This window comes from Balaenoptera ricei, chromosome 7 (assembly GCF_028023285.1).
Source record: "Balaenoptera ricei isolate mBalRic1 chromosome 7, mBalRic1.hap2, whole genome shotgun sequence".
Lineage (NCBI taxonomy): Eukaryota > Metazoa > Chordata > Mammalia > Artiodactyla > Balaenopteridae > Balaenoptera > Balaenoptera ricei.
In genome coordinates this window covers 70,618,944-70,645,947 of record NC_082645.1, presented here as the reverse complement: position 1 = coordinate 70,645,947, position 27,004 = coordinate 70,618,944, and the positions used below count along the sequence as shown (strand labels likewise).

General features: G+C 38.0%; 1 protein-coding gene across 1 annotated transcript; it reads left to right on the top strand.

Moving 5' to 3' along the window:
* Positions 1 to 19,412: 19,412 nt before the first annotated feature.
* On the top strand, positions 19,413 to 21,636 carry CUZD1 (CUB and zona pellucida like domains 1). The gene is given in 6 exon segments (XM_059927526.1): positions 19,413 to 19,490; positions 21,056 to 21,186; positions 21,188 to 21,255; positions 21,258 to 21,486; positions 21,488 to 21,584; positions 21,586 to 21,636. Coding segments are annotated over 6 exon segments (654 nt in total).
* The last annotated feature ends 5,368 nt before the right edge of the window (positions 21,637 to 27,004 follow it).

Genomic DNA, 27,004 nt, shown 5'->3' with positions numbered 1-27,004 from the left:
TTTAAAATGTTTCATTGCTAAAATAATGCTAACCATCATCTGATAATGCGGGGTTGCTACCAGCATTCAATATACAAAAAACGCAGTATTTGTGAAGTGCAGTGCAGCGAAGCGCAATAAAATGAAATATTCTTGTATTATAAATATATTGTATCTTAGTGAACTTGGATTATTATCTCCTTAGGATAATTTCTCACCAGTAAAATTGCTTGGTGGAAGGATATATACATTTTAAACTTTGATACCTATTAAATTTCCCTCCAATAAGATTATATCAGTTTTAGTCCTGCAATTGTGTGAGGATAATTTCCTCCTATAAGTAAACTATATACCAATTTTACTATTGTTGATGCATCTTTTCCTCCTTAAAAGATGAAACATAAATCTTGTTTTAATTTGCATACATTTGCTTATTAGTAAAGTGGAATATCTTTTTTTATGTTTACTGGTTTTTATTTAGTGAATTATTCATTTTCATTCTTTTTGTTGTTTTCAAGTGGAGTGGTCAAAAGATTTTCTCTTAAAATACTAATTGAACACATTTGCATGTATAAGATTTTTTAGTGCATGTATTTAGGATTGAAAACACCCCCATACAATGTTGAGTATAGTGATATGACTATTAAAATATACTAACAGTGCATAGTAATTAAAGTTAGTACACAGCTACTTTGATTACTGAATTTTAATTGACTTTTAGAGGTATAAAACATTTATTTCCAAATCCAAGTTAAGAACAGCATTGATATAAAAAGGGTATATACCTGTTAAAGACTGAAAAGATGTCCAGTTTAAATATATGAACTACAGAGTAGTTTGAAATTATACCAAACTCCTAATTCCTTAATTCTAAATTTATACTGTTAAATAAGTGTGTTGTAAATGACATAATAAGCTAATTCCAAAAGCTGCTCTTTGTGTGTTTAGATACTGTATGTAGGAAACTATATACCAATTTTAACCTCATTTCTCAGAGATATCATTTTGAAAGCTTTATCTTTCTCAAGTAAAAGCATCTACCAATCAGAAGGTAAAAAGTTGTAAGGCTTTCCTTGCCTTTCATACTAATAGCCTGGTATACATAATTTTCAAAAAAGAAAAAAATCATTTTCCCCCTAAATTGATGTAATTAATACTAACCTTTTAAATTACCAATAAAATAGCCAGTTAAATTACACCCTCTAAAGTTAATTTGTAAAACTCTTTATATTTTAATATGCTTGCTAAAATTACGTTTCTATTACTCATTCCAGCCCAGACTTCATTTTTTGGAAAGTTTTCCCATTTTACAAAATGTTTTGGAACCTAGGTAAAGTTGCCTTTTTGTTATTAAATATACAGAGGAAATAGAAATCTATACCATATATTATTTTAAATGTAATTAAGAAAGGAAATCACTGCCCTACTGGTCATTAATCCATCTTCATTTACTGTAATCATTACCTATTTAATAGATTGAACTAATGCAGGATCTCTGGTCACAAAGTGTCCTCTGTTCAGTCAATTTGAGAGCAGATGTCTGAACTGTTGGGGATGAAAAAGATGTGTAAGATCTTGCCCCTGCCTTCCTGGAGCTTAGAGTGAGCTTTGTACTGTTTTAAGTCATAATTTAGTCTGCTGTTTATTCTGTTGTGCCAGTGTTGCCAGTTTCTTAAACTACCCCCCCCCCCGCCCACCCCCCCCATAGGAAAATATTAGAAGTTCACTGCCATAGGACTAGGGCTCTGGTATCTATTCAGGAGAAAAGACAGTTGGGAACTTAGAGGCAAGAGAAGGTTGAGTCCAGAAAAAAAACTCAGAGCCTGGCTTTATGGGTTATAATTGGCACAGTGCTGTGCTGATAGCTGTGAGATGCAGTTGTGCAAGTATTGGCTGGGTGAGATCAATGTAGTTTAAGCTAGCAATACCCCTACCAAGTCTTTGTGTTTCCCCAGTTACTAAAACAGTACCTCAAGAGTTAAAAATGAGTTGTTCCTTCCTTTCTGCTAGACTCTCATTCCTTTTGTTTCTCCAACTTATCTCTTAATTTTTCCATCCTCTTTTCCAGAGGTAACCATGGAACTTGACACACGTGCTTCCCATGACTTCCATTCTGGATCTTCGAGTTATAGTCATTGTCACTCTTACTAATCATTTTCTTCTTTTCCCTTCATTCATTGATTCAACAAATACTTATAGATGCTTGGGTATAAGGGTGAGCAAAATAAAGAAGGTTCCCCTTTACACTTAAGTTCACATTTTAATGATGGTAGACAGTAAAGGAGCAAACTTCTGATAGTGATGGGGAAATATCCAGGATGATGAACTGAGGAGTGGAAGAGAGAGTTGCTTGGGGGTAGTACTTTAGAAAGTGTCATCTGGGAAGGCCTCTGTAAGAGAAACATGAAGGATGAGAAGGAACCAGAAATGGACAGAACAGTGAAGGTAAAGGCCCAGAAGACAAAAACATACTTGGCATATATGAGAAGTAGAAGAACACAAATTAGCATTTCTGTCAGAAGGAGCACTTGACAGAGCCTCATTTGGCTAGCTAGCGCTTTTCCTTTTTCTGGTTTGCCTGTCTTCCTTTGTTCTTTGATTGTATATTAAGAGTTCACAGATCCAGTCAAGGTAGGTTGGTTATAAAGAAGGAAATGAACTGAATTCACTGATGCTGTGGCATTGATCTGAGAATGGTAAGGTCTATTACACACCATCAGGTTTTCTAAACCAAGCCCAAGTTCTGTCAGGCAGTGAACCTTAACCTTCTGGTTAATTTACATGAAATCATGCCCACCCTTCTATTATAATGACTTGCCTTTGGGAGATTTCAGCTGTGCTATTTGTAAAGACTTGTGAATGAATAATCCTTAAAGTAGTGTAACTCCTTATATCTGTTCTTCATCTCTTTTATAGCCACTTGAGCATGAACCATCATTTCATTTGATGGTCTTGGCCTGAATTTCCAGATAGACAACTTGCCCTCTTTTTCTAAAGGTATACCATGACTTCTGTCTTTGGGAAAAGAATCGGTTTGAAATTTTAAATGTTTTAATCTTTAGTGAGAAATGATTTTTGAGTTATTTGGTTCTGTTGAAAGGAAAAATATTTATCGACTCTGCTCTGGTGTTATTTTCAGAGTGGAAAATTGCTTTAAATGTATTAAAATTGCATTCTTTCTTGTATGAACCGAACTTTCCATACACGTTGCTGTAGTTAACATTTCAAGCATGCCTAACTGAAATGTTTCATTTCCAAGAAAAGTTTTCATTTCATTTTGACCTGAAAATAACAAAATAAGATAAATTAGCAATCTAAAGTCAGGAACCTAGCCATAGAGGGCCATATCTCATTTCTGGTTAAGTGCACCCACTTGACCCTTACCTTTCTACTTCTTTCTCTTCAGAAGTAAGATGGATGGACAAGTCTTGGTGTAGGTTCTGGTCAACCTCTTACATGAGGTTCACAAACCTGGAAAGTGGGTGAGCTGGAGATAGGATATGCAACCTTGCTGACTGCCATGTCTTAACTGTGGTATATGGCTGAGTCACATTTATAGTGCACATAATGACCAAATGCTCAATGGTTGATTCTTTTTTTTTTTTTTTAAACATCTTTATTGGAGTATAATTGCTTTACAATGGTGTGTTAGTTTCTGCTTTATAACAAAGTGAATCAGTTATACATATACATATGTTCCCATATCTCTTCCCTCTTGCATCTCCCTCCCTCCCACCCTCCCTATCCCACCCCTCTAGGTGGTCACAAAGCACCGAGCTGATCTCCCTGTGCTATGCGGCTGCTTCCCACTAGCTATCTATTTTACATTTGGTAGTGTATGTATGTCCATGACACACTCTCTCACCCTGTCACATCTTACCCCTCCCCCTCCCCATATCCTCAAGTCCATTCTCTAGTAGGTCTGTGTCTTTATTCCCATCTTGCCACTAGGTTCTTCATGACCTTTTTTTTCCCTTAGATTCCATATATATGTGTTAGCATACTGTAGACAATGGTTGATTCTTGAAATTAATATTTGGCCAAGGCCTAAGTTGAAAAGTACCATCATAGTATACAAGTTCTAAAATACATGAATAAATTTTATTCAAAAATTATAATTTTATTACATCAATTATATTTTAAACTTTTAATGTAGTTCAGAATCATTAATTTCTCACTTTTGTCAGCTGCTCAATTGCTCCCACACTCATGTTAAACTACTTATTTCAGGTACTAAATAGTTACTTTCAAGTGTAGAGCAGAGACCAACTCATGATGAAGTTTCTATCAAATTATTATTTGCTTTTTCTCGATTAGTAAGTTAAAAGGTATTTCCTCTTTAACTCCTGGATTTAAAGTTTTGGGGGTCAGTGGTGATGATACAATTTTATTAAAGTATTCTCACAAACTGAAACTTTATGCACAATTGGATAAAGTTTTCAGAAACCTAAAATATGTTGCCCTTATTTTTTTTTCTAATGTTTTTTGCAGGGATTTACTGCATCACACATTTGCTTGAGAAAACAATTGTCAGTAAATGTTGGTTCTAGAAATCTGGCACTGGAGTGATGTGACTGGCTCTCAAGATAAAAATATTGCTTCTGAATTTCAAGTTGCATATCATCTTTAGTTGCGTGTATGCACACCAATTTCAGCATCTTCCCTGCAGTAGAAGGAGAATCTTTACAGCAAGCATCATGTAAGAAATACTTGCATTCTAAAGGCACATTCACACTTAAACTGGTGGATAGAATTCAACATGTAAAGCACATAGGGAGATTTTCACTCCCAAGTTACATCTAAAATGTTTATTTGAAAGTGAACATTCAATGATTAATTATAAATCAAGATGCCATACTAATTAGGTATGACCATAACCTATGTAATCACATAGTCATTGATTATACACAAGCTATGGGTGCCAGAAAGCAATCTGAACTAGGCATTCAACTGTTAAACCTTGCAAAGGCTGAAGTTGAGGAGCAGATAATGTACAAGTTCCCAGGCTGAAGCTGAACTTCAGTTCATTCCTAGTTCTTACCTTCAGCCAAAACGTACAAGGATCCTTGTATGCAGCATGAAGCAAGGCCCAGCTGGCAGAACTTGAGGTGGCAACGAAGAGAAAATTTGACCTTGACTGTTAATAGGGGTTTTGTCCAAACTGAAAATGTTGGCTAGAGTAATAATGAGAGCTAATGTTTATTGAGAGTTCACTGTGGTATAAGGTAAGTTTTATCTAATTTAATTCTCTATTGCTCATTTCGTTCTCACAATAACTGTGTGTGATGGTTATCCTCATTACCAATGTGGAAACAGAAACTCAGGGAAGGTAAGTAATCTGTTCAGACTCACACTGCGAGGAAGTAGCAGGGCCAAGATTTAAATCTGGCCTAGAACTGTACTTTTAACAGTACTTTGTCTCTCAGATATGAATGTAGGCTTTTTTTTAATCCAATAGTATTTAAAGCTGCTTTGCACTAATTTAACTGCAGCTCAAGGAGCAGAAGAATAACCCTTACTCAGTGCTTATATTGTGCCACTCTCGGTACTAGGCATTTTCATGTCCCTTATCTCATTTAATCTCTTAAACCAAATTACTTAGTAAGGATTATTTTTTCAATTTTCATAAGTGAATGGGAAACTGATTTACAGCCTTAAATCCCTTGCCCCAGTGTCACAGAATTATTGAGTGACAGCACTGAGGTTAAAATCTACAGCTGTTGGATTTCTAGCCCATACTACTACTGTATTGTGCTCTTTCCCAAAACACTGAAAAACATTCCCTGGGTAAATAACAGTGAGAAGCTAACCCAGCTGTTTTTTTGGGTTTTTTTTTTTGGCTGCATTGGGTCTTCATTGCTGCACGCGGGCTTTCTCTAATTGTGGCGAGTGGGGGCAGCTCTTTGTTGTGGTACGCGGGCTTCTCATTGCGGTGGCTTCTCCTGTTGTGGAGCACAGGTTCTAGGCACAAGCGCTCTAGAGCGCAGGCTCAGTAGTTGTGGCGCACGGGCTTAGTCACTCCGCAGCATGTGGGATCTTCCTGGACCAGGGCTTGAAACTGTGTCCCCTGCATTGGCAGGCAGATTCTTAACCACTACGCCACCAGGGAAGTCCCAAAGCTAACCCAGCTGTTGAAGTGAGATCCTACTTTGGAATATTCAACACTTGGCCTAGCATTAGACTTAGTGTAGGGAGCTCTGTAAACATGACTGATTAAATGATTCTGCGTTTTTGAAAGATGACCTTATTTTTAAGATAATGGCTAATACTTGAATGAAAAACCCATTATGCAGCAGTGATTGTAATAAAGGAACGTTTTAGTCTTTTACAGCTGGATAGAGCCTTAGGAGTTATCTACTTCACCTTACTCAAGGGTTAATTAAACCAAAGTTACTTAGAAAAAGACTATGGGATTAGAATACTGTCTTCATGATTCTTGGTATAGTGCTCTTTGTGCTGTGCAATGCTGCTGCATATATGCTTGTAGTTACATAGTCATAAAGTCTTAATCATAATGAGCTTTCACTGGTTCTTGGTAGGATTTCGGGGGTGGATGTGAGGTATGATGCCATGTCATCAAATTAATCTGGGATTTGAATCCAACTCTGTCACTTAGGGATGATTTGCTTGACTCTTCAGAGTTTATTTCCTTAAGTGTAGAATAGGGATAATACCTACCTCAAGGACTATTGTGAGAATTAAAGTAAAGGAGATTATGTATATAAATCAGTGAGATTGGGGCCTGCCACATGGCATTCAGTTAATGGTGGTTGTTTTTCTGATATTATTCAGCTATTTGGTTTTGCTTATAAAATTGCCTTCTGAGAGTTCCATCATGTTTTTATGAATAGTATAACATCACAGTTTACATTCGTGAGAATGGAACATCTTCGTGTCAGTCTATATTCTAGCTCTGGTTTGAAAGTCATTACGTTGTCTTAAATGTGGAAGTTTTTTTTTTAAAGACTGCTCTATACTGTATTACTTTATACTGATTTTTATATACTACATACAACAGAGGTAAAGCTTGTATTTTCAGATATCATTGCAACATCCAGAACAGTTTCAACAATTACTCATTGGAAGCCTCTGTACTTTTCCTCTTGTTGTTTCCTACCTCTGGAAATAGAATGTTCTTTTATATTCTGGCTGGCAAATCATCACCTCCCTTTTCCTTAGCACATCATCCTGTTTCTTTTGAACCTTTTAGGTAGCTTTATTATAGTACTTACTGAAGCACAGTGTATTTGTTACGTGTCTGTGTCTTCTTCAAGTCTGGGAATGCCTTAAGGTCAGGGTTCATGTTTATTTTGCCTTTCAGTTTAGTCATCCCCCCAACCCTGCACAGCCCTCAGAAAATATGCTGTGAGGTGGAAAAGACTGATGGCTAGACAGATACTATAGAACTCCATTGCTAATGATACCCATTGCTTCATGATGGGAACAAGTGGTTATTTTTCTCTTTGTTCTTGTGGAGGAGCAGGGCATTATTAGTTACAGGTAGGTGGGGTTTCTAGCACCTGGAATGGGCGTAGCTCATTGGTGATACAAAGAAGTGGTTTCTGTGATTTCTCCTGATGAGGTGATTCACATGTCTGGAGTATTTGGGGGAAAAGATGAGGGATCTGAGCTTCTTATATATCGATAAATAGGCATAAGGATGGGAGCATTGGCAGGAGATCAAAAAGGTATTCCATGTTATAGGAAAATGACTTTTTTAATTTGGAAATTAAGTGAAATGCCAAGGGCAAAGAAGAAGGACCATCAGAGAAATTACAGAGTGACTGCTCAGGTCACTGTTCTGAAATAGAGGAATGATCCTTTCATTCTGGTGACTTACCTCTAGCTAGAGTCTGTACTTCATAAAAGAGGCAGGAGCTTTGAGACACTTAATTGTAATCTTATCCCTTTGCAGAAATACCTCCCATACTCAAGCAGGTCTGATGGTCTTCTCATGTCACTAGGCACAAGGATTAGCAGACTTTGAAATGTTATCCTATCAGTATAACTTCACATTTATTCTCAAGATTGCACTGGCAATTACTTCCCTTGGCAGCTGATCACACAGTGAGGACCGACCAGGCTCATAGGCTTCCAAGACAGCCGAACACCCTTGAAGAATAAATGCCTCTGCCACTGGAGGTCACGGCACCCAGAAAGTGATTAGAGGAAGCAGCTGATGACCTCTCTAGTGAGTTCTGCTATTCCTGTCATATCCAAGCCCAAGTCCAAGGGTTGCTGGCAAGTGGACCAATACCATGACTCCCGTCTGAAAGATAGACCACACAACTCAACTATATTCTCTTCAGCCCTAAGCCATCCAGGCTTCTAGAAAAGCAGTCTGCATATTGATTCTATACAGCCTGTGACAGTTGGAAGATAGATAGGTGTGGTGTTTCAAGAACAGCTTATGAATCCCTCAGGCCACCCTATGTAAACCTATCATAGGAATTTTGCTTTGCTTCATATATTAACCTCATTGTACCATTGAGGTAGAGATTCCTAAAAAAGTGTACACAGGGTGAACCCTGTTAAAATAATGAGTTTAACTCTCTCTGCGTGTGAGAAGGAGGACACCGTGAGAGCACCTGTGTTCTTGGGGGAGCACCCAGGTAGAGGTGCTCAGCACATGCTCTGACATAACTACTTGCTCCCAACATGAAGCAAAGGGCATCTTTACCAGCGGATTTCCGTAACATTTGTCTAGCCATCAGCCTTTTCCGCCTCACAGCGTATTTTCTGAGAGAGAAATTTATTAGAGGGGTTTGTTTCCTTACCTTTTCAATCTTGAAATTAATAGAGCCCTTCGTGTAATTCTAAGTAGCTTAAGTTCTAAAGAGAATCAGAAAAGAGAGAATACTGTGGCACTTTTTAAATGTGCAGTATCGTCAACAATGGTTATTGTGGACAACGGGTTTCTGAGAGTCTCGTTTTCTGTGTTAGCTGTTTTAATTGATTTTTCAAAGATTAATTTGATAAGAGTTTTCATTTTAAAAGTAATGCTTGAGTCAGGAAATTAAAGAAACAAATTTCCAGCTTTAATTCTACTCCTCCTTGGAGCATTATATATCTTTCCAGAGTCCCAAACCTCAGCAACTATTATTTCATCTCCCTCCATTTTCCTTCTCAATGCCACATAATTCTAAAATTAAAAGAAACAGTGTATTATGTCATATCCTAGCAGCAGTTCAACAAATGTTCTTTACCTACTATGTGCCAGATACTAGGGGCAGAATGATAAAACTAAAAATACAGTTTAACTAGTCTATGGTGACCTGTCCTACTCACAGCTTCATCTTGGAGAGATATTCCTAATGGGGGCTCCCTTCTTCTGTGATTATGGATATGTGAATGCATTAGAAAATTAGTGTGATATCATTAGCAAATAAAATAAATTGCACTTAACTAGAATTCAACCTGGACTGGGCTTCCGTCTCTCCCTCCCTCCCTCCTTCCCTCCCTTCTTTCCTTCCTTCCTTTCTTCCTTCTTTCCTTTCTCTCTCTCTTCCTTTCTTTTTGAAATCTGGCTACAATATTATGCTAGTGCACATATTTTAATTTGGTGGAAGGCGTGCATAACAAAATAAGTGAAAAGCTATAAATGTTAGAGAGCACGTATTTATTCCAGTGACTAAGGAGTAATAAATCATTTTGTCAAGTTGCACTGTAGCAGTCAAGTTTCATCTCTGTTATGGCTAATTGGCCAAGAATTTGTAACTCCATAGAATGGGGAAAAAGTGTATTAACTTGTAGCAATAGATCATTGAACTTATTAAATGTACCTTTCCTAATTCATACTTTCTTATGCTGAAAAAAAAGTACCTCTCTCAAATATATAATTTTTACAGGTCACTGGAAAAGAATGCTGTACAACAGGATTATTATAATGTGCTAAAAATGGCACTTGTATCTCATTGGCACGTAGAGAGCTCATGTGAAACCTCTTTTTGATCTTTGCTGGCTTTTTAGCTGAAAAGATTTGGAAATCTTTTTGGCACTGGCAATGATAGCACTCTAGTGGCTGTTGGTCGATTTTTAGCAACAGATAAGATAGTCTTTGTTGAAGTCAGTTGATTAATACATAATAGGCAATATGTTGCCTTAAAAGCAAATGCATATTTTTCTCATATCAAAAAATTCCCCAGGTTTGCCAACATTCAGAGATATTTAAAAGAGGTCTACATTTTCTTTTCCAGTTGGTCCTATGTTGAGAAATAATACTGCAACCCTCTGAGTTTTAGCAGTTTTTTAGGTAAAAGGAATTGTTCATGATGTAATTGATATTGTAACTACTCAGCTGGACTCCAGCTTTCAAGGGCTAAATGCATTTGTTGATTTGTTTGCATTTCCTACTCCAGCTAAAAGAATTCAAAGACATGAAAAGTCTATTGTGAAAAATACATAAATATCGCAAAAGTCATCCTCAAGTGGGCTATCAGAAAGGGTACAAAAGCAGTTATTGCTTTCTAATACAATTATGAAAAACTTAAATTGAAAAAAGTATAACCATCTCAAATTTGTCAAGGCAGTTATAAAAGAGTACATAAGGGAAGGTTTCCCCTAAAATGTTTTTTTAATTTAATGAAGTCTTTTTCCCCAGCTTTATTGAGGTATAGTTGACATAACATGTAAGTTTAAGGTATACAAAGTATTGGTTTGATACACTTATATATTGCAAATATATATATTGCAAAATGATTACCACCAGCACATTAGCTAACACCTCCATCATGTCACATAATTACTACTTCTTTTTTGTGGCGAGAACATTTAAGACCTACTCTCTTAGCAACTTCCAAGTATGTAATACAGCATTATTAACTATAATCATTTGATCCCCAGAATTTATTCATCTTATAACTGCAAGTTTGTACCATTTGATCAACATCTCCCATTTCCCCCACCCCCACCATTGCCTGGTAATCACTATTCTAGTCTCTGTGTCTATGACTTTGGCTTTTTTAGATTCCACATGTAAGTTATGTACAGTATTTGTCTTTCTTTGTCTGACGTGTTTTACTTAGCATAATGCCCTCAAACTTCATCCATGTTGTCACAAATGGCAGAACTTTCTTCTTTCTCAGGGCCGAATAATATTCCATTGTACATATATACCACATCTTATCTATTTATCTGTTGATGGACATTTAGTTGTTTCCCTATCTTGGCTATTGTGAATATGCTGCAGTGAACATGGGAGTGCAGATATCGCTTCCAGATCCTGTTTTCATTTCCTTTGGATATATATCCAGAAGTGGGATTGCTGGATCATATGGTAGTTCTATTTTTAAGTTTTAAGATACCTTCATACTGTTCCATAGTGGCTGTACCCATATCTATTCCCAACAACAGTGCACAAAGGTTCCCTTTTCTCTACATCCTCACCTACACTTGTTTCCCTCATCTTTTTGACAATAGCCCTTCCAACAGGTATGAGGTAATATGTCATTGTCATTTTGATTTGCATTTCCCTGATGATTAGTAGTGTAGAGCACTTTTTCATGCACCTGTTGGCCATTTGTCTGTCTTCTTTAGAAAAATGTCATTTTCTTAGCTCATTTTTAATTGGATTGTGTGGGGTTTTTGTTTTGGTTTTGGTTTTGTTTTTTTTTTTTTTTTTTGCTGTTGAGTTGTATGAGTTCTTTATATATTTTGGATATTAATCACATATCAGATATAAGATTTGCAAATATTTTCTCCCATTCTGTAGATTGCTTTTTCATTTTGTTGATTGTCTCTTTTGCTGTGCAGAAGCTTTTTAGCTTGATATAGTCCCACTTACTAATTTTTATTTTTGTTGATTGTGCTTTAGGTATCATATCCAAAAAAATCATTGCAAAGATCAATGTCAAGGAGCTTTCTCCTTGTTTTCTTCCAGAACTTTTATGGTTTCAGGTCTCCTGTATTTGTGAATGGCATAAGATAGGGGTCCAGTTCCATTCTTCGTGTGGTTATGCAGTCTTCCCAGCACCATTATTGAAGAGACTATTCTTTCCTCATTGAGTGTTTTTGGCTCCCTTGTCAAATATTAGCTGACCATATACACATGGGTTTATTTTTGTGCTCTTCTGTTCCATTGGAACAGATTCCAGTGGAATCTGTTCCATTGGAATTTATGTCAATACATACTGTTTTGATTATAATAGCTTTGTAGTATAGTTTGAAATCAGGAAGTGTGATGCCTCCAGCTTTGTTCTTCTTTTAATTGGTGCTTTGGCCATTTGACATCTTTTGTAGTTCCATTCAAATTTTAGGATTGTTTTTCTATTTCTGTGAAAAATGCCATTGGAAGTTTAATAAGGATTGCATTGAATCTATAGATGACCGTGGGTGGTATGAACAAGTTAATTTTAATTCTTCCAATGCATAAACACAGGATATCTTTCCATTTATTTGCATTTTCTTTAATTTCATCAATGTCTTATGGTTTTCAGTGTACAGATCTTTCACCTTCTTGGTTAAATTTATTCCTAAGTATTTTATTGGTTTTGATTCTATTGTGAATGATATTGTTTTCTTTGTTTTTCACTGTTAGTATACAGAAATGTAGCTGATTTCTGTGTGTTGATTTTGTATCCTGCAATTGTACTGAATCCGTTGATTAATTCTGGAAGTTTTTTGGTAGAGTCTTTGGGATTTTCTACATCAGCAAACAGAGGCAATTTTAATTTTTTTCTTGCCAATTTGGATGTCTTTTACTTTTTTTTCTTGCCTGATTACTCTGGCTAAGACTTCCAGTACTATCTGTGTCAAATATATTTCAAGAGTGGGCATCCTTGTCTTGTTCTTTTTTTTTTTTTTTTTTTTAAATTTTTTTTTTTTTTATTTTTACTGATTTTTGGCCATGGTATTCTATTTATTTATTTATTTTTGGCTGTGTTGGGTCTTCGTTTCTGTGCGAGTGCTTTCTCCAGTTGCGGCAAGCGGGGGCCACTCTTCATCGCGGTGCGCGGGCCTCTCACTGTCGCGGCCTCTCTTGCTGCGGAGCACAGGCTCCAGACGCGCAGGCTCAGTAGTTGTGGCTCACGGGCCCAGTTGCTCCGCGGCATGTGGGATCCTCCCAGACCAGGGCTCGAACCCGTGTCCCCTGCATTGGCAGGCGGATTCTCAACCACTGCGCCACCAGGGAAGCCCCCTTGTCTTGTTCTTGATCTTAGAGAAAAAGCTTTCAAACTTTCACCACTGAGTCTGCTGTTAGCTGTGTGCTTGCTACATATGGCCTTTACTATGTTGAGGTATTTTCCTTCTGTACCCAATTCGTTGAGCATTTTTATTGTGAAAGGATTATAGTATTTTGTCAAATTCTTTTTCTGCATCTATTGAGATGATCATATGATTTTTATCTTTTATTCTATTAATGTGTATCACATTTATTGACTTTCATATGTGAACCATCCTTGCCTCCAAGGGGTAAATCCCACTTGATTATGGTGTATGATGCTTTTAATGTGTTCAATTCGGTTTGCTAGTATTTTGTTGAGGATTTTTGCATCTACATTCATTGGGGATATGGTCTGTAGTTTTCTTTTATTATAGTATCCTTATCTGGCTTTGGTGTCAGAGTAATGCTGGACTTGTAAAATGAGTTTAGGAGTCTCCCGTCCTCTTCAGTGTTTTAGAAGAATTTGAGAGAAAGCTTGGTCTTAAGCCTTCTTTAAATGTTTGGTAGAATTCACAGTGAAACCATCTGGTCCTAGGCTTTTCTTTATTGGGAGGTGTATGACTACTGGTTCAATCTTCTTAGCAATTATGGGTCTGTTTAGATTTTCTATTTTTTTACAATTCAGTCTTGGTAGACATATGTTTCTAAAAATTTATCCATTTCTTCTAGGTTAGTCAATTTGTTGGCATATAATTATTCACAGTAATCTCTTATTTGAGTCTTCTCTCTTTTTTCTTAGTCTAGCTAAAGTTTTGTCAATTTTGTTTATCTTTCCAAAAAACTAGCTCTTATTTACATTAATCTTTTCTAGTGTTTTTCTGGACTCTATTTCATGTATTTCTGCTCTGATCTTTGTTATTTCCTTTCTTCTCCTAATTTTGGGCTTAGTTTGTTCTTCTTTTTCTAGTTTCTTTAGGTATAAAGCTGGTTATTTGAAATCTTTTTTCTTAGTGTAGGTGTTTATCACTATACACTTCCCTCTTAGAACTGCTTTTGCAGCATCCCATGGCTTTTATATTGTTGTGTTTCCATTTTCATTTGTTTCAAGATAATTTTTTCCCTTTTGATTAATTCTGTGACCCACTGGTTGTTCTGAAGTGTGTTGTTTAATTTCCGCTATTTGTGAAATTTCCAGCTTTCCTCCTGTTATTGATTTCTAGTTTCATACCATTGTGGTTAGAAAAGATACTTGGTATGATTTCAGTCTTCTTACATTTGCTAAGACTTGTTTCATGACCTATCATATGATCTGTCCTGGAGAATGCTTTCTGTGCACTTGAGAATAATATATATTCTGTTGATGTTGGATGGAATCTTTTCTGCATGTCTGTTAGGTCCATTTGGTTTGAAGTATGTGCCAAATCCCACGTTTCCTTGTTAATTTTCTGTCTGGATGATCTATTGTTGAAAGTAGGGTTTTGAAGTCTAGTATTGTACAGTAAGTCCCCTACAAACAAACAAGTTCGGTTCTGAGTGTGCGTTCGTAAGTCCAATTTGTTCATAAGTCAGAGTTAGCCTAGGTACCCAACTAACACAGTCGGCTATATAGTACTGTACTGTAATAGGTTTATAATACTTTTCACACAAGTAATACATAAAAAACAAACAACAAAAAATAAAACATTTTTTAACTTACAGTACAGTACTTTGAAAAGTACAGTAGTACAGTACAACAGCTGGCATACAGGGGCTGGCATTGAGTGAACAGGCAAGAAGAGTTACTGACTGGAGGAGGGAAAGGAGGTGGGAGATAGTAGAGCCGAAGGATTGTCAGCGATAGGCGATGGAAGGCAAGCTGCAATTTCACTCACACCTGACATTGATGGCACAGGTTCTGGTTCCTTACTGGATTCAATTCTATCTACCCTCTTAAAAAAAGGATCCAGTGATGTCTGGGTAGTAGCTCTTCTTTTCTCATCATAGATGACATGGTAGCACTAGATTGCATTCTGAATTGCTGCTGCACCCTTTGTGTACCATTCTGCATTTGGGTCCTGTGCCTCAAAAACTAACACTGCGTCCTCAAATAAAGAAAATCCCCTTGCCATTTCCTGCACAACCACTTGTAGAGGATGCACACACGTGACAATATATGCCAGACACGTGAACTAACTTATGTGATTGGACATGCAAAAGCACGTTCGAATCTTTGAAAGTTCACAACTTGAAGGTTCGTATGTAAGGGACTTACTGTATTGTCTATTTCTCCCTTTACATCTGTTAGTATTTGCTTACTATAAGTGCCTCAGTGTTGGGTGCATATATATTTATAACTGTTATATCTTTTTTTTTTTTAATATTTATTTATTTATTTATGGCTGTGTTGGGTCTTCGTTTCTGTGCGAGGGCTTTCTCTAATTGTGGCAAGTGGGGACCACTCTTCATCGCAGTGCGCGGGCCTCTCACTTTCGCGGTCTTTCTTTTTTTTTTAATTTATTATTTATTTATTTATTTATGGCTGTGTTGGGTCTTCGTTTCTGTGCAAGGGCTTTCTCTAGTTGTGGCAAGCGGGGGCCACTCTTCATCGCGGTGCGCGGGCCTCTAACTATCGCGGCCTCTCTTGTTGCGGAGCACAGGCTCCAGATGCACAGGCTCAGTAATTGTGGCTCACGGGCCCAGCTGCTCCGCAGCATGTGGGATCTTCCCAGACCAGGGCTCGAACCCGTGTCCCCTGCATTGGCAGGCAGATTCTCAACCACTGCGCCACCAGGGAAGCCCCTGTTATATCTTTTTGATGAATCTACTGCTTTATCATTATATAATGACCTTATTTTTCTCTTGTTACCATTTTTGGCTTAAAGTCTATTTTATCTGATACAAGTATAGCTACCCTTTCTCTCTTTTGGTTTCTACCTTGCATGGAATATATTTTTTCATCCCTTCACTTTGAGCCTTCCTGTGTCCTTAAAGCTGAAGTGAACCTCTTGTAGGCAGCATGTAGTCAGGTCTTATTTTTTTTTAATCCATCCAGCCACTCCATGTCTTTTGATTGGAGAGTTCAATCTGTTTACATTTAGATTAATTATTGTAAGGCTTTACTAATGCTACCTTATGAATTGTTTTCTGGCTGTTTTGTAGTTCCCTTGTTCCTTTCTTCCTCTCTCTTGCTGTCTTCTGTTGTAAATTAGCTATTTTCCATAGTGGGTATGCTTTGATTCCCTTCTTTTTCTTTTTCTTTTTTTTTTTTTTGGCTGCACCATGTGGTTTGCAGGATCTCAGTTCCCTGACCAGGGATTTAACCCAGGCCACGGCAGTGAAAGCCCAGAATCCTAACCACTAGGCCACCAGGGAACTCCCCCCTCTATCTTTTGTGAATCTGCTGTGGGTTTTTGCTTTGTGGCTATCATGAGGCTTACATAAAACATCTTATACATACAACAATCTACTTTACATTGATAACAATTTAACTTCGATTACCTACAAAAACTCTACCTTTTACTCCCCCTTTTATATTTTTGATGTCACAATTTACATCTTTTTATTTTGTGTATCCATTAAGAAATTATTGTAACTATAGCTTTTTAAAAATACTTTTGTCCTTTAACTTTTATACTAAGGTTAAGTAGTTAACATACCACTATATTACAGTATTAGAGCATTCTGAATTTGACTATATGCCAAATTTAACCAGTGTGATATATATTTTCATATGTTTCATGTTACTAATTATCATCCTTTCATTTTAGCTTGAAGAATTCCTTTCAGCATATCTTGTAAAGTAGGTATAGTGGTGAAGAACACCCTCAGCTTTTGTTTGTTAGGGAAACTGTCTCACCTTCACTTCTGAAGGGCAGTTTTTCTGGGTAAATTATTCTTGATTGGCAGTTTGTTTCTTTTAGTACTTTGGATATATCATTTCATTCTCTCCTGATCTGTAAGGTCTGTGCTGAGAATTTGCTCTTAGCCTTATGGAGGTTTCTTTGTTATGTATTTCTCTATTGAATTCTTCAGTTCACTCAGTATATTCCTCAGCTCCAGAATTTGTTTGGTTCATTTTTATGTTTTCTATCTTTCTGTTGAACTTCTCATTTTGTTTTTCTGTTGTGTTCCTAATATTGTTAAATTATTTATCTGTGTTCTTTGTAGTTCTCTGAGCATCTTTAGAACAATTATTTTGAACACTTTGTTGGGCAATTCCTGCATCTCCATTTCTTTGGGGATCATTACTGATGGCTTACTGTATTCCTTCAGGAGAGTCATGATTCCCTGGTTCTTCATGATCCCTTGTAGCCTTGCATAGATGTCTCTACATTTAAATAACTAGTCACCTCTTCTGGACTTCATGGACTGATCTTAGCAAGGAAAGACTTTCACCTGTGGTTTGGGACATGCTGGAATGTGCTGTGACCCTGGTTCTAGTGGAGGAAGGTACCAAGTGTGGGGACATGTGGTGGCACTGGGTCCAGGGGTGCATGATGTCTCTTTGGCTCATGCTGCTGAGGTCCACAACATCAACAACTGTGTGGTCCTTGCGAGCACTGTGGGGGTCTACAGTGGCTGTAAGGGCTATTGGGGTCCTCAGTTATGCCTCTAAGTCCAGCAACTAGTGACCAGGCCAGACAGTGATGGTGGCTAGAGCCAGTAGTGTACATACACTTGGCTATGGGGCCTGCTGCAGGTGCCTGTGTGGTAGCTTGGATCAGCTGCAGACACATACACAGTGGTGGGGGCCAGGGTAGGCAGTAAGGGCTGGGCCAGTTGTGGGCTCACAGGCAGCTGTGGGGGCCCTGGCTGTTGGTGTGCTCTCCTATGACTGCATCATCTCCCTCTGTGTGCGCACTGCAGGGGAGGCCAGTAACGGGGGTCAGGCCAGGAGTATGCAGGTGCACAGCTGGAGGGCTTAATTGCAGGTAGTGTGGTGCAGTGGTGCAAGCCAGTGACAAAAGACAAGGCCTGATCCAAGCCCACAGGCAGTTATGGAGACCTTGGCTGTCAGCATGCTCTTCAGTGGCTGTATTGTCTTCCCCTGGGTGTGCACACTGCAGTGGACACTGGTGGCAGGTATCAGGCTAGCGGCATGCAAATGCACATCTGGAGGGGTTATGTCAAGTACACACTAGGAAGTGGATGTCAGCTGTGGGGGTCTAGGCTGGCATCTAGCACTCATGTAGCCACAGAGGACTGGGCTGGCCACCAGTGCAGTTCCTGGGCTGTGGCATGGGTGAAGAAGGAGGTAGCAGGGAAGGACTCAGGTGGCTGGTGTCAGTAAATACAAATACCTGTGGGGCAAAAGCTGGTGAAATCCCCAGGGGGTCTTTGGCAGCTGTGCTGGTGTTAGTTTTTTCAGTGGCAAAATCTTCTGGATTTGTCTGCAGAGCAAGTCACAAGTCACTACAAACCATGATTGTTATTGGTAACTCCTGCTTTTCTTCCTTGTTTCTGTCTCTATGTGTCTCAGCTTTGCCAGTCTCTGGGTGGGGTGAAACTGTAATGGGACCTTCTTATGGTGCCCCAAAGGCTGGGGAAGCTGGTTGCTCACTCCATCCACTCCTCCTTTCCTGGCTAGGGGAGCTCTTTCTAGCTGGGAAGTTCTCTCTTGACCCTGAGCAGTGCTGGCTTGAGGAATGGGATAATGCAGGCAAAATGAAGCTTTCTTCCTTCTCTTCTCATGAGGTTATTCTCAGATTTTTGTTCCACTGTGTTGCTGAAGTTTCTTAAGTGGACTCGAGAGCTCTCCAGAGTTGTTCTTATTCATGGAGAGCTGTCTAATTGCTGATCTTTACTGGGGGATGGAGGGCAGGGTTTTCTCCATCACTGTTTTATCACTCCTGCCTCCACTTCAGGGAGTTTGTGACAAAGGCTCTGTACTTACGTATGTGTATGCTTTTTCCTAGGGAAATAATTCATATTGTTCATCAGATTTTCAAAGAGGCTAGGGAAAAGGTTAAGAATAATTGCACCATATGACATATATAAAATATTTGTTACATGAATGCTTGCATTGGACTGTATTTCTTCTTGAAAGATTTCTTTTAATATGTACCATTTCTTCTTGAACAATATCTCCTTTAGAAACTCCTCAACTAACAAAGGTAAATGAGTAAACATTTAAAAAAAATTGTTTCCTTTCCCAGAGTTCCCTGCTCCCCTTTTCTGGAATCTTTCATAGTTGAGAGGCAAAGTACTCCTGAATGTCAGAGAAGCTACACAGACAAGTTGTGGCCCAAACACTTGGGAGCCATTTGTTCCTCCAAATATAAAGTCCTGGCTGTGGTGCAGCCAGAAACAACACAGCCGTCCATGTCTTCAATTAGCACAGGGCCCGGCTCTCATGGGGACACCGCATCCCATTCTGCCTGGCTCAGTTCCTCAGGCTGCAACGCTGTTTCTTGGGCTGAGGACGGCACTGGTGAGAGGTGGGGGAGGAGATGGCATAGCCTGAAAACTTGCAGTTGTGATCACCTAACTTTGAATTGATCTAGAATGAAACCTTTTTTCCCTCCTAAACTGCAAGTATTTGAAATGCTCAGTGGCGTCTTTGGGGTGGGAAATTAGCATAACTTCCTTCTCTCACAGTCAGGTCTTCCACCCTCCCAGTGGGGTTTCTCTTTGAAATAAGAGTCGTGTGTGTGGAAAGGATTCAGGAGCAAGGCTTGGAGGACCAAGAAGAAAAGCAACCGGCCTATTTCCCATCCAAAGAGTAACCAGATACAGCTGTAACTTTAGACTGAGGTGCTTGGGAAAATGATTTTTATTATTTATTATTTTTTAAGAAGCAAGTGTATATTGCTGAGGAAGCGCCTAAAATGTGGCTGAGGAAATCTAGCATTGATGATATAGTCTAATATACTATGTAAAATTTAACAAGCTAGTTGACTTTTTTTCTTAAGGAAAAAACTCTTAAAATTAATTTTTTAAAAAGACAAAATGAGTACATATCAATTTAGAAATACAAACCAGAGATTCTCAAATACCCAGAGGATACGATAGACTTATAGCCCATTCTTATTTCCTTCCATATTAGCTACATTCAAGTTTGAGCAATTATTGAAGGAAGTTAAAATTCTCTTGTGTTTTGACTACCTGTGGGAGGTATAATAAGATCTCAGCTGAAGCGGAAAACATACAATAAATCCTCCTTTTATGACTGACTTGAACATAGTTTATGGTGTTCGCAATAGTCATGTAACTTTGTGGGCGAAACAAGTAAATTACATTGTAAGTTATGTATTGCTAAATAGCCTCTGCTGAATAATAACCTGTTTTGTATATTTGCCACCTCTTTGTAATAGTAGCTTGTGTCTGCACTGTAGGTAGCACATAATCAACTGTGATATTGAAATGAAGAGAAAAGAGGCATTTGACGCTGGGTTTGTGAAAGGTTATATGTAATGGCATTTCCCATGAGCAAATTAGACCAAGGACTTCCCTGGCGGCACAATGGTTAAGAATCCGCCTGCCAGTGCAAGGGACACAGGTTTGAGCCCTGGTCCGGGAAGATCCCATATGCCACAGAGCAGCTAAGCCTGCGAGCCACAACTACTGAAACCCCCGCGCCTAGAGCCTGTGCTCCGCAACAAGAGAAGCCACCACAATGAGAAGCCTGCGCACCGCAATGAAGAGTAGCCCCGACTCGCCGCAACTAGAGGAAGCCCGTGTGCAGCAGTGAAGACTCAACGCAGACAAAAATAAATAATTAATTAATTTTAAAAATTAGACCAAAAAAGTTATACTACATTTTATTAGTTTGAATAGAAAAAAGGTGACTTAAAAACTAGGAAATATGTCAAGCACATGGTTTATTGGCTCAATATATTTTTTCAAGGAGTCATTATTTATGAACCTGAATGATACCCCCGCCCTTTCTTTTAGCCCATTCAAGAGAAGTTCAACATAGTTATTCTTTAATTACTGTCACCAGAAAACTAACCTTTAAAAAAGAAAGAAAAGGAGAAACAATTGTATTTTTTTGAGTCCAGTTCATTTGGAAAGCCTATGCTGGAGTCACCATATATGTGGGTTTGAACCAAACTTTTTGTTCAAGTAAGTCTATGCACCTCAGATCCAAATTTGGTGGTGTTCCAGGATACCTGCAGCACCACTCCCGACTGACTTTGCATCTCCAACCTGTGACCTCAGCAAGAGTGGATGTAATTGAGATGAGACTTGTAAGGTGCAAGATTCCAGTTTAACTCCTTTGAATTCTTGAGGAGTCTGGGCTCCGTGTATCTCGAGTGTAAGGTTTCATAGTGGTAGTAGTAATCAGTCTCACTGCCACCAGACTTTTTCTGAAGGAAAAGAGACATTTCTTCATACAAATAGAAGACTAATTCTGTCATAGGATGCATTCATCTGAAAAGGGGTTGACGGGCAAGTGGAAATTCAGAATTTCAGTATCAAATGCATTGAAACTCAGATTCAACCTTTTAACAATCTGCATCTGTTTTCATTCATGGTCCTTGTTCTGAATATTGTGATTGTGGCTACAATTCTAGCAAGGCATGTTTGTGAGTCAGAGAACAGACTACAAAGTGCAGAAGCTGCAGGACTATTAACTAAAGGCTTCAGACTTAAGTGAAATGCATTTCTCCTGAGTGTCGAAGAAGTGCTACCTTGTGGCTAGATACATTAGGAATAGATTAAAGAGGGCCCCATAAAAGAGGGGGGAAAACCTATAAACCACATTCAAGAAAATTAAAAAATAAAGAATCTCCTTCCATGAGACCTTTACACTGAACCTTTTAGGATAAATTCATTTCTACTCTATGTGCTATTTTCTGGAGTGTACCATAGCTTAAATAATAATGCAAAAATGGATTCACTAATGATTCCCATATTTTACGTGTACAACACCTAGGCCTCTGTCATCATCAGATTGAATCCCAATCTTCTGTAGCTGAAAAATAACATTTCCATATTTATTTCTTTAATGCATTCATCTTAAGAGCCGGCATTCTACAGAGAGGATATTATACTAGGACTACTCGACTCTAAGGTGATATTTCCTTGTGGAGGTAACCACATTTCTTCCTTTGTTATTAAACTGGGGAGGCAGTCTTAGATGGATAAACCAAGAAGGAATTGGATGCTGAAACAATTTTCCCTGTATTCCCCAGCCATCAGTACTTAGGTTGACAGGTTAGCTACCATTTTGCTTGCCATGTAAAGGTACTGTGTGGAATTAGGTTCATCTTCACTTCAAAAATCTGAAGATGTTTCCCAGATGAATTTAGAGTACATTAAGCAACCATTAAATGCCCTTTTATCATGTTTCAGATTATGGGAGGCTCACTGCCCTCAAATTTGTGTGAAAAGTCAGTTGCCTCAGGAGGTCCTAGGAGTTCAAAAGCTGTCAGTGCAAGTGTTCCCAACCCAAGGCCTGGGATGGCAACTGTGACTTGGTTCCCATGTCACCAGGCCCTACAGCACAGGAGATCAGCTCTGCCTGCCACAAAGCCTAAAGGGCATGAGACTACATTGATAGAATTTGGGCTTGGAAAGTGTAAACACATAAAAATATGCATTTTTTTTTCTTTGAGTATGATGTAGTCTTTTAATTGGTTAATATATGATTTTTTCTTCTAGTGTCATCCACTTAAATAATTTTTCCATTTTATAAAGTAATACTTGTTTATTGAAGGAAACATATATTTACTGAAGAAAATCCATGTTTTTTCAGGAAAAATACAGACAAGGAAAAAACACAAATGTTAAATCACCCCAAATCCCATCTTTATTAACATTTTATCTAGATACAGGTAAAAAGGTATCTATAGAGATTGAGATTGACATACATACACTATTGATACTATGTATAAAAGAGATAACTAATGAGTTATAAAGGTATATACTTTGAACCTCATGGTAATAAATACCAGTTCTTGTAAATCTTGAAAAAAAAAAAAATCATTCTTTGAAAAACAAAACAAAAAAAGATGTATATCTAGATATATCTATAAATATAGATATGTATACATACATACATATATACATTCTAGAGCTATATGCATTTCTATATTTACATTTATATCTACATCTACCCCGTACATCTGTCTATTGATCTATTGATCTACTTATCTATTTCAGCATCTATATCTATATACACTTACTTGAGATCATACAGTACCCACTGTTTGATAACTTTTTAAAACTTAACGTATATCATGAGCATTTTTCCGTGTCATTTTCTTCTACTACAGTATAGTCTACTAAATCATTTTTTAATGGTTTAATGCATAGTATTCCATGTGCCATACTTTTACCAGTCCCCTATTGTTTATTAAGATACATTCGTAGAAGTAGAATTATGAGCCAAAATTGTAAGGCTTCTGCTATTCAACATCACTGTCTTCCAGATGGTCTGTTCCTATTTCTACTTCCACCTGCAGGGTTTGAGAGGGCCTGCTTCCCTGCCTCATTACCAAACATTACTTTAAACTCTTATAGGGTATTCTTTATCAGAACAGCTCAAAGTGTCACGCAGACATCCACTTAACAATTTCTTCTCTACTAGGCAGGGGAGTGAAAAGGGTTGTTATACTTGGTTTAGTGAAAAACATTCAATATTTGGCTGAAGTAGGAAACTAAGATTAGGTCAAGCAAAGACCAAGAACAGACTCCTGGTCAGCTGAGTTCCCAGTTATATTTCTTTTTTTTAGATATATTGCCAGAATTTCATTTAACTATATGTTCAAAGAACTGTTATTTTAGTTGAGTGGCATGGTTCATTTTGTAATAGTAATAAATTTTTTTCAGTTCAGAGTTTCAAAATGAATTCTAATATGTGAGAGTTTAATTCAGGGCAACTTCAGGACAAAATAGGTTTTAAAGAGATCTGTAAAAGGGAGATCAGCTCTGTGCTTTGTGACCACCTAGAGGGGTGGGATAGGGAGGGTGGGAGGGAGACGCAGGAGGGAGGGATATGGGGATATATGTATACATATAGCTGATTCACTTTCTTATACAGCAGAAACTAACACAACATTGTAAAGCAATTATACTCCAATAAAAATGTTAAAAAAACAATAAAATGTGTTTAGGGTTCCTAAAAAACAAAAGAGACTTGTAAAAAGAAACTAAAATTCCTGGATATCAAAATATCCTTTAAATAGAATTGGTGAGTAAAGTATAAATTTAAAAAATAGATTAAATTTCTGACAATACTCATTGACTTAAGAAAATTATACTGGTTGGAAAATACATTTTGCTAAAACAAAATATTTGAAAAAGAAGTTTTTGCGAAGTCTACAATATGTCAGAATTTATTCAACCCTAGTTTTTGTTGCATTTTCAAATATTAACCTGTGACATTTAAGAGCATCTTCACAAACTAAGAGGAACTAGCTCTAAGGGGCTGCTATATAAAATGTATAATACCAATGCTGCATACTTAAGGATAGATGTACTCTAGGAGTTACTGTAAAATGGGATAATCTGCATTGGATTCATGTAGAATATCAACAAAAACACATGAAAATGCAGTTTGGGAAGAAAGTATTTAATGATAGAGGTAGGCACGGTCTGGGTAGAGGTAGGTGTCCCAAGACTCTACTGCCCCTGTGTAGCATCTGCCATTTTCCCATATGCACCTATCTCTATTCACTTTGTCTTCTTTCACACTCATCTCTGACTTCTTTCTTTTATTTCCCCTTTTCTATATATTTCAATCTTTTCTTGCTCTTTTATATTCTCCTTTTATTTTAGGTTATCAAGGTTTCCATAGCCTTGTCCAGTAGAGGAAAAAGAGAGAATCTGCTTCTAATTGTGATTCTTTATATTGACTCCCTTTATCTCCAATGGAACATCCCTGCGTGTTTCTCTAATATAAAACAGGTAAACATATAATGGAATGGACCCTTAGTACCATTTAGCCTGCAGCATCATCCTTCAGCTATAGGTGGTAAAAAGAGAATACTGTCCTGGAATTGGTGATATTAAATGCACTGGGTCAGGGGTCTGAAAGCCCTGGGTTCAAATCCAAATCTACTACTCACCAGCTCTTTGCTATTGGACTGACCTAAAAACTCACAGTGTCTTAGGATTAAATGAGATAACGTAGCTCCAGCATTTAGCACAAGCTTGGCCTACAGAAAAACATTTTTTAGGAGGTGAGATAAACAATCATTTGGGACTCTAGTAAAGTATGTTGGCTCCACTAGGTGTTACTGGGGGTTACTTTGCCCTCTTAAGTGTTGAACACCATTCCACTAACTGCAGAAAATCCAGTGTTTTCCCAACAAATATCCATGAATTCCTGAGGAGCTTATGGTCATGGTCACCTATGGCTCCCGTCTCCTCCTTCTGCCAAATTATTTGTTAAGGGACTGTCTCACCATGCCATGAATGTGTCCATGTTTTGTGCCACTTTGACCCTGGCATGTCACCCAGTGATTTTATTTTGCATACATACACAAAAAGTACTCACAAAAGATATTTATTTGTATGTAGAAAACTTGACTGAAGTTTCAGGTAGAGGAATTTATTTTACAGACATGTTAACTTACAAATTAAATGTTGGATATTCTTGATTTTGAAAGTGCCTTGGCTATTTTTGAAAAGAGGGCTCTAGTTTCTATAAAATGATGATAAATAGCAATACCTAAGTCATAGGATTGTTGTGAGGGTTGAATAATGTAAACCATGAAAAACACTTAGAACAATGCCTGGCATGAAGTGGTTAGCCATTCCGTCTACTCTTACTATCATTATCGCTCTTATTGTTATCTGCCCTGCTGCTATGTGACCTGGCGCTCCCCTCCCTTCTTTATCTCTTCTCTTTCTTCTGCCACCCACATTTCTGTTTGTTGTCTTGGCGGCTGCTGACCTTTAGCTCTGGCATTCATCCAAGGTGTTTATGAAAACATTTCCTAAACTGAGATAGTTTCCTTTCTAAGGAGAATTCTGCTGCTAGCTGTTAAGATAAAACGTGTTGGCAGCTTTTTCCCCTACTGCTTATATATTTTAAGCATATAAATTTATTTAGGGAGGTAGGTTCCAGATGTATCTCATACTGAGATCAGATTAATCCCTGTTTCTTTAAACAATTTATACCTACGAACTACCCGGTTTATTTATTGACCCAATAGTGTTTCTTATCTTTGTACAAGAGTGTATAGTCTTTGATGGCAAGATTGTGTCTGACACATTTTGATTTGACCCAGAGACTTTCATGTAGTGGATGTAATAAATAATAACTGATCGACTCCTTTCTCCACCATCGTGGTATGTGTGGTTGACTCCTTTCCTTGTCATGTCTTCTACAAGACTTTCAGGATCAGGTGATTTCTGGCTAAGAAACAAAAGCAGAGTCATTTCATTCCCCAAAGACTTCAAATGAAAATTCACAATACAGTCAGGTACCGCTCCAAGAGGAGACACTGGCAAGGAACCAGGCTGTGTCTATAAGGAATCGCACATCCGAGGCTCACATTTATGCTGTATAAAGGTCACTAGCATTTTACCCTATCAAGCTGAAAAATTGCCACTACCTGTCCAGTTGGACATATTTTATTGGGAAAATATTTTTTTTCTTTATGCTTCTGCACTAATAGGTTGGTTCAGCAATAAATATGTGAGACCTTTTGTTTTAAAAACGATAGCTGATTGAATAATAGATGGAACAATATTGAGTATATTCAATTCCAAGGAAGAAAAGTATTTTTTTAATTTATTTATTTTTAATTTATTTTTGGCTGCACTGAGTCTCTGTTGCGGTGCGTGGGCTTCTCATTGCAGTGGCTTCTCTTATTGCAGTGCACGGGCTTCAGTAGTTGTGGCACACGAGCTCAGTAGTTGTGGCTCGCAGGCTCAGTAATTGTGGCCCATGGGCCCAGTTGCTCCGTGGCATGTGGGATCTTCCCGGACCAGGGGTCGAACCCGTGTCCCCTGCATTGGCAGGCGGATTCTTAACCACTGCGCCACCAG